At 43.2% G+C, this 8,369-nt stretch overlaps 1 protein-coding gene across 7 annotated transcripts in view; it reads right to left on the bottom strand.

The window, feature by feature from the left end:
• The window catches only part of LOC306707655 (regulator of G-protein signaling 6-like), a gene marked incomplete at both ends in the record, with an annotated part of 29,945 nt that extends 23,630 nt beyond the window's left edge, over positions 1 to 6,315 (bottom strand). For all 7 annotated transcript variants that reach the window (XM_079175217.1, XM_079175216.1, XM_079175215.1 and 4 more), the window contains one exon: positions 6,232 to 6,315. In XM_079175217.1, the coding sequence (XP_079031343.1) occupies positions 6,232 to 6,315 (84 nt within the window). The remainder of the gene's footprint in view (positions 1 to 6,231) is intronic.
• Between the last annotated feature and the right edge of the window lie 2,054 nt (positions 6,316 to 8,369).

Consider the following 8,369-nt stretch of genomic DNA (forward strand, 5'->3'; position numbering starts at 1 on the left):
TTTCATAATGTTTCCGGAAAAAAAAAGAAGTTTGTGATATTCTTTACTAAGAATAATAATAACGTTCCTGGAAGGTATTTATGCTTTTTTTTGCTTTGATCCAGTTAATTTCAAGCAGCATTCAGCCAGATGATGATGTCATTATAATTGACAACCTCGTGGACTTTTGGGTTTAATTCTACTTTTCAAGTAGAATTCAAGTGCAGTGAGGGCATATAATTATGGTCTCCGTCACTGTGAATGCAACTTTTTTTAAAAGTGTGACAAAACCATATGGGACTGTGAGAGCTTGTTATCTTCTTACTCCTATATTTTTACTAATACAGTGTGTCAGCACTACCACACGGCTGCAGTTTGTCCAGCGAGTCACTGCTGTCAGACGGTCACCCGAAGGCACAGCTTTTTAAACACACTAATGTCAGAGCCAGTTCCAATAACCCATTAGTATTTACTGTGCATGATGACACAAGAGTTTACCGTTTATTAGCATCATCAACAACAGTTTAACTGGGCACCAGTTTCCTATCTGATGCTATTACACATCAACCCGAAGACGGCTAATGGAAACTTTATCCGATGTGGAAATCCTCTCCAATTGCTGTAATTGTATCCATATTTCTAGTATTTCGTATAATCCGCTCTGTAGGGGTGGAGTGAGCTCCTTCCGTGTCCTGCAGAGATGCCGAGCTTAATCGGAGCACAGAAGGAGGCATTTAAGGTGGACCCCCAGTGTGATTCCATGCGATAAGTGGGAGGCTCAGGGGGGTTTGGACAGCATTTAGAAGCGGGACACAGTGGTGCCACCCACAAAGCTCCCGATTAACATCACCCCATGCATGCATATGCAGCTTTACATATACGAAGCGCAGTAAAACTGTCTGCATTATTAAATGTGTTCCTTTAAGAGCACACTGTCAGCAATGTGCAAACAGGGAGTGAGACCAGGAGAGGCACTGGCACAGGAAGGACTTTCTTCACTGGAGAGAAGCCTTTTATTTCAGTCACAGTGATTCTCTATGGATGAGGTCAATAATCACACAGTGCGCCGGCTGCCAAAACACTGTGAATTATTATCCAATTATGATTTGTTTTTCAGTTGACTTCCAGGATTTTCATGTGTCGGTCCTTCTGCTCGACTGGAGAGAAGAGACATGCCAACACATTAAACATTTGGTTATGTAACAGCTTTACACTGTTACTGTTGTTTTATCTTATTGACCCAACTTGGAAAGCAACCCACACTGGCACTTAGCACACAGGCGCACACGCTTCAGTGTGACCCTGATAGCCCATTCCAGCGCGTCAGATTAAGGCTCCCGTGATGCAAGAGGAGACGTTAAAACGGTCATACATGATAAAGCACTGGGAGAACTTGTCCCTACAGCCTGCAGAAGCAATATCCAGAGCGTTCGGCTGGACTGTGCTATCTTAAAGTGCAGACAGGAACAGCAAGTAGTGGCCCATAGACACCTCGGATGGAGGTTAGACTTAAAGAGGAGAGCTATACACTCCATGTGACCCAGGGGCTATTTCCGAGAGAGGAGAGAGTGCAACTCGTGGGGCGGCAGCAGAAAGACAGGCAGGCGAGCTTCTGTCTGACCAGCAGCACGGACCAAACCAGCTGCCAGTCCTTGCTGTGGAAGGCGAATGGATGAAGTGTGAAGTTGCCGTGTACAGTGATTTCATCTTCTCCGTTCAGTCGAGGGAGACTCTCTCCGGCAGTGTGATTGCTGTCGTTATTTTTTTTTTACATATTTCCAGTATGTCCATATTATCTGCATTGTAGGAGGGAAGGGAACTCCTTTTGTGTCCCGTCTTTAAATCATCCTAAACCCAAGCAGCTGACAGTCACTGGTGGAGACAGTGAGGGAGCTGAAGGCTGGCATTGACAGTCATTTCTTCTTCCCCATCAATCAAGCTAGGTTAGTTTCAAAATCTATCCAGTGTGAAGGAATGACACAGGTGTGATGATAACACTATCGTGTATCACAGCACTGTAATGTTCATGCAAATAGTATTTCAAAGTCTGTCCTTAGAAAGTGTGTTTTAATACAGCATTAAAAAGCCGTCTTTTCTTTATGTCCTTTGTTTTTTTCCCTTTTAGTTATCCTCTCTCAGCATTTAGAAGCACACATAGATAAAAATAAGTGATGATAAAAAATAAAACTAAATATGCAGGATATGAATAAATGATTGGGGGGGGGATATGATGTCTCAGAGGAACAGATATATTCCAAAGATGGAATGCTTGAAATGAGCTTTAATTATTAATTAGCAAAGAGTAGAAGAAAGGCTGGAAAAAGGAAATGGTGGGGGAAGAAAAAAAAAAAAGGGAAAGTTCGTAAAAAAATAAATAAAAAGATTAGCAGCTCTGTGGGGTGGTATTTAGCAACAGCCGTGCTTTGAACTACATGCTAATATCGGCATGCTAACATGCTCATAATGACAACGTTATAACATGCTAATGTTTAGAGTGTTTTCACATGTTGGCATCACAGGTCGGCATGCTAGCATCTTCTAATTTAGCCCTAAATACAAAGCTCATTGCGAAGCCAGCAAGCTATACAGAGGATGCGGCTGTGACTCTGGAGGAGTGTAGGTTGGTGGTTCGATGCCCGGCTCCTCTTGTCCAATAATGAAATGTCCAAGACACTGAACCCTAAGTTGCTCCTGATGTTCAGACCACGATCTTGCACGGTGGCTTGCTGCTATCGGTGTACGAGTGTGCGGGTGAATCAGAGGGCAATTGTTAAGCTTTATAAATACAGTCATTTACCATTAAGCAATGACACGGTATGGTTGCAAGAAACACACTATTAGCAGCCTTTATAAAAAAGGAGAACGGGGACGCTGTCAGAGGAGCAACAAAGTTACCAGAATTCATCCCTTGACGACTGTGCATGTCTGTAGGACATTTAATGGCAATCTTGTGGTGGACTGACCAATCCACAGACGGACATTGCCAGCTAAAGCGCCATGCTGTTAGCGTGGTTACAATTATTTCTTGTACTGATTTATCTTACAGACGGAGATTTTAGACCACCGCGCTTTACCGGTGGAGAAAAACTAGTGTATTAAGCTAGAACATAAGGCAGTTTCAACTTTTTAACCAATCTGTACTCCCTGCTAATCGAGTGCTAAAGCTTACACACACACACCCAAAGGCCACTGGCACCGAGTAGTGCCTTTGAACGTCCTAGCATGGCTCATTACTAATATTTACCCATTAATGGCTCCTAAAACTTGTACCACTATGGCTTTAATACCCGCCTTCAGGTATGAGTTGACTGCCAAGAATTATCCAATCAACCATTTAATGAAAAAAGGAAGAGGGGGTTCTCTCCATGGGTATGACGGGAGTGTTTGTCAATTAACTACGTGCGTCAAAAACCAGACAGTCATCACAGCCCCCGTGTCACAGAGGAAAAAAAGTGGAAGACACACACACACGCACTTAGGAAGGAGAGATGTTAGCTATTAATAGTTTGTGAGCTTTACCCCATCAGAGCAGTAAAGTGGACCCTTAAGCTTAATTGCATTTCCCAGCACAGTAGCGTTTCTCATCAATAGTTTGAGTCTCTATTTTGTGTGTCTCTTGGTGCCAATCCAATTCATCTACCATGCCAGATTCTGTCTGCTGAGCACGGCAGACATAGCAAGGAAAAACACACCGACCAGAATGGGCAGTGTGCATTAAAGCGGCATTAAGCTTGCGTATGAGTCCCTGTGTGAGTGTGTGTGTGTGTGTGTGTGTGTGTGTGTGTGTGTGTGTGTGCGTATTTACAGTATGTGCACAACCTACTTGTGTTAGACCAAAAGTTCTTGAGGCAATAAGACATCCTGCAGTTATTGGATTGTTTTGCTTCGCTTCCTCTTTTTCGTGGGAGGAGAGAGACAGAGCAAGATCGTTCTGCAGCACATACACTGCATGGACAGAGACAACCTCCTCCCCTCCCAGGCACTCAGCCTCTCTAATGGCTAAATACATCACATTCACCTTTATCCAACTGCCTACACGGTTAACTTAACACTTTTGCAACAGATATAGCCATGTAAGTGAAGGTATTTTAACGCATGCTCTCCATACATTTCAAAAGGCGCTGGCCACACTTTGAAATATTTGTATCGCTTCACTAGAGACTACACTAGTCTTTTGCTCCTTGCAATGAGGTGCTGATGTCTCTGATGTCTTCCAGCTGACAGGAGCTCGGGCCTTTGGGATGAAGCGGCCAGTGTTTTCCCAAGCGGCTGAGCATATTGGTGGCCATCTGCCCCTCTGCAAGCTGCGCCCTCACACTGCGCCAGCCTGCCCACCCACAGAGTCCAGAGGCCATGGACGCTCTGCCCTCAAAGACCCAGCACCTCTCTATTGTCTGGCCTCTTTGACATCTTCAGGTCGTGAGTGGAACAGAGGTAAAATATATAAAACCACATTAAGACCTTAAACGAAGACAAATATTTTGTCTCCAAATATTGTTTCTTTGTATATATAAAAAAAAAAAAAAATGCCTTTGCTTAATTGGCTACTTCCTCAGCTTTCATCCCCAAAAGCTTTGAATCAAAAATTCTAAAAGCGGGAAGGGGCGGCAGAATCCTGTCACTCTCAGAATCATCTGTCTGTTGTCACTGCGTATGACTAAAACATGAAATGATGTACATTTCCTCAGGCAGTATCCTGACAAGCAAAATCAAGCCTCTTAAATGCGTTGCCTCCAGGCACGTGTAGCGTTACATAATAAGGCTCTGCCATGAAATCTATAAAGATAGCCAGTTTTGTATGTTCTCTCTGCAGCGTGACAGCTCCTGAGAATACACGGAGGATAATGACAACATTGAATAAACAATGAATGCAACTAGAACACGCAGTACACAAATATTTTTAACAGCAATGTGACGTCAGTCATGAAATCAAGGCTTCAGAGAGACAAGACATTTCTTCTCATGCTTCTTATTTGATTATAGTTTATGATTCCTACCTAACAGGTAATCTACATTAGACAAGTAACGCACTCTCTTTTGTTTTACGCAGCCAACTGCTGAGATTTGACACCCTGTTCAGAGCACCCAATCCCAGTAGCATCATTATCAGAAGTAGCGTGAGAGATTTATCAAGTTTCTGAGGTCAAAGACAGTGCCTGACAGTTGTTTTTTTTCTGTGTGCTGCAGACTTGAGGTGTTTATTGCAAAGATGAAGGTTTGCAGGAAATTCTTCAAGTTGTCACTAAGCCCTGAACGCCGCAGTGGCGCACGGTTAACAACAAGCCTGAAAGAGACATTTTACCACCGACGCAGCCGCTGTCAACAATTATTTCACATCCTGTCTCGCCCATCCCTCCGCTAATCTGTTTATAAATGGACAATCATTAGGAGCAGGATGAAACATCAGATTTGGGACAGTGGGACAGGATCTGTCAACTGCGGCCTGCTTATAGAACACTTTTTTAGAGCTATCAAGAGAGCCGGCTCAGGGGGTAGCAGTGGCTCCCATGGTTTAAGTCTGATCAAAAGAAGCTTTTTCTTTTCTTTCTCTTTTTTAAATGGGCTGTCAGAATACTGGCAGAGAAATAACGAGCTATTCGTCGGTTGAGGAGGGATAACCACCCCCTCATTGGCCTTTCCCAACCACGGCATTCGAGAACCAGCTACTTCCTCTCAGCCGAACATCCACGTAATTAGCAACCAATACTGCTCACCCTCTCCTTTCAAACTGCAGCTATTGAAATGTAGGCACCTCTGGGACGAGGTAATTACCCTCGACACTGAAAGGACCTCTCACTGCCCAAACCCCTCACTGATGGGACTGACAGCTTATTAAAACATTGGAGGGCTGAAGTTTGCCAGACAAGTGATGCTACAGTACGGCGGTAGGAAGAAGGTCCTGAGAGACAGGTAGCTTGTTTCAAGATGGTTGAAAGAGAGGCCTCCTGACACTTGAGTGTCCGGTACATACACACTGACACGGACCAATGGGCTGTCAGGAGCCTGTCTACGGGTCATTTCTTGCAGCGAATGTTTGTCCATTAATTCAATTCAATTCAATTTATTTTTGTATAGCCTAAAATCACAAATTACAAATTTGCCTCAGAGGGCTTCACAATATGTACACATGACGTCATCTTGTCCCGAAACCCTCACATCGGAACAGGAAAAACTCCCCCAAAAAAACCCTTTAACGGGGAGACATATAGGCCAGATACTGTAGCGCACACACACACACATAGTCAGCCTTACCTTTCTGTAGACGATCATATTGGGGGAGTCCTCCTCTGAATCAGTGGTGCCCACTCCTCCCTGGTCTCTGGACCCCTCCGCCATTTTCACTCAGTTCTGTCAAAGAAACAGATGAACCACATCAACACTGCACCCAGCATCCTCTGGACTAAGGAAGAACCCAAAATGACGACTCGGTAAACAGTCAGCGTTTCTATTTCGCCTGAATACCAAAATTCCTCCAGCTTTTTATCTCCATGACATTCAGCTGCCAAAATGTATGCTGCTGTCTCGGAAAAAAGACGTCTGTCAGTGTGGACAGATAAGAGAGCGAAGGTAGGCTGACGTAAGCTGAATATTAACTAAGCTGCCGAGTCAAACCTTCAACATATAATACAGCAGCGAATTCCCAACCATCCGCACCTGTGGGGCACTTCTGCAGTTACCATGAAGGATTGTGGAGTAGCTCCTGAACACATGCAATTTAGTGTGAAAATGTGTTAGCATGAGCAGAGAGGTCCAAACAGTTAGTATGAGATTTAAATGGTGAATTAGATCACTGAAAGTATTAGATACACAGTTGAAATATAGATAAAAGTAAGGGATAAATGTTTGAAATAGCTAAAAGTAATGGATAACTATTAATATATAAAACAGGGTTGGATGAATACAAAGATAGATGTAATGGCTAAACGTCATTGGATAAATGAAATAGTTAAATAAAGGTAATGGATAAATGGCTGAAACTTATGCCGCACCACATGATAGTAGTCCCAATGCAGACTTGACCACATTGACAGTTAAATTGTATGACAAAAAAATTGCAACAGTATCCACTTTTATGTAATCAATAGTGTCAAATAACATCCAATTAAAAATCAGTTCAACTGAACACAGGTTGGGCATCACTGCAGTACAGTATCAGCTCAGGGAGTCCGGACGGCAGTAATTATGAATACAGATGTTTGCCGACAACCCAAATTCAATGTGGCCTTGAGGAGATGAGTCATCTTTCTTTAAAAAAAAAACCCCACTGGCGTTTATATTTATAACTCACTGAGTTGATACTGATAGTTTAACTGTGGTCAATGCGAGCCACTACGTTTGTCGATGTTTGTATGCTATGCGTAAGTAAGAGTTGACTACATTGTCTGCAGGATTTTGATACAGAAATACAAAGAAATAGATTGTTTGCATATATTGTACAATAGGTGCACAATATGAAAGGGCATTTTTATTTACAACCCATCATTATTTTTTATATTTAGAATTTTTTTTTATTTAGAGTCCCCATCACTTTCTCTTGGCTGTCCCCTCTCCCTCCCTCACTATTTCAGGAGAATTAATTCTGCTTAACTAAGGATTTCCATAACCTACGCTGACTGGGCTTCAACAAGCCCCCTTAGCCCCGTCTACCCTTTGCCATTGAAGGCTCCTGTGTGTATTAAATGGGTTAAACCATTTATTAGTCCTTTAATCATGCTGAGGAAAGAGGGGTGACAGGGTGGATTACACAGTTCGACACATTCATACATTTCCAGTACTTAAAACAAAGTGCGGGAGGATAAAGCTGCCAGGAAAAAAAATAATTACATGGCTCACTGGGCCTTCACTCTTCACTGTAACAGCTATTTGTGTTAAAAAAAAAAAGAACTACGACGAGCGTTTGAGGGGAGAAAGCACTGAGGACACATAGTACTTCATGACAGGCACAATATGAAACCTTTATACAAATTAACTGAATTAGTAACGCTGCGTCTTTCCAAGGGCCAGCAGCTAGCAAAGGGATTTGGAGTAGTTGAATTATGTAATTGCAGCCGTGCAATGTGACAACTGCAGATAATGGCTCTGGTGGAGAGAGGGGGGGAAACTGAAATTGTTCAAATTCAGCGCACCACCAGCTTGAACAGCAGCAGAGGTGTACCGTGAGGTGGCTTTGTCACCATAGTTGAACACTTTAATCTATTAAACCCCGGAGCATGGTGATGCGTATGAGTGAATAAGTAATCATCCGCTCTCGCCTTACTGTTTGTTATTGCCACCAGAAGTGCGGAGTGCAGCACTCCCCATTGGCTGACACGTCTGTGCTCTTTTTAGAGTCTGAGCACATTAGACAGCTAATCTTTGCGTCCGCCTCGACGGCCGTATAGGACGGCGGG

The sequence above is a fragment of the Pholis gunnellus genome (genome assembly GCF_910591455.1).
Source record: "Pholis gunnellus genome assembly, chromosome: 15".
Lineage (NCBI taxonomy): Eukaryota > Metazoa > Chordata > Actinopteri > Perciformes > Pholidae > Pholis > Pholis gunnellus.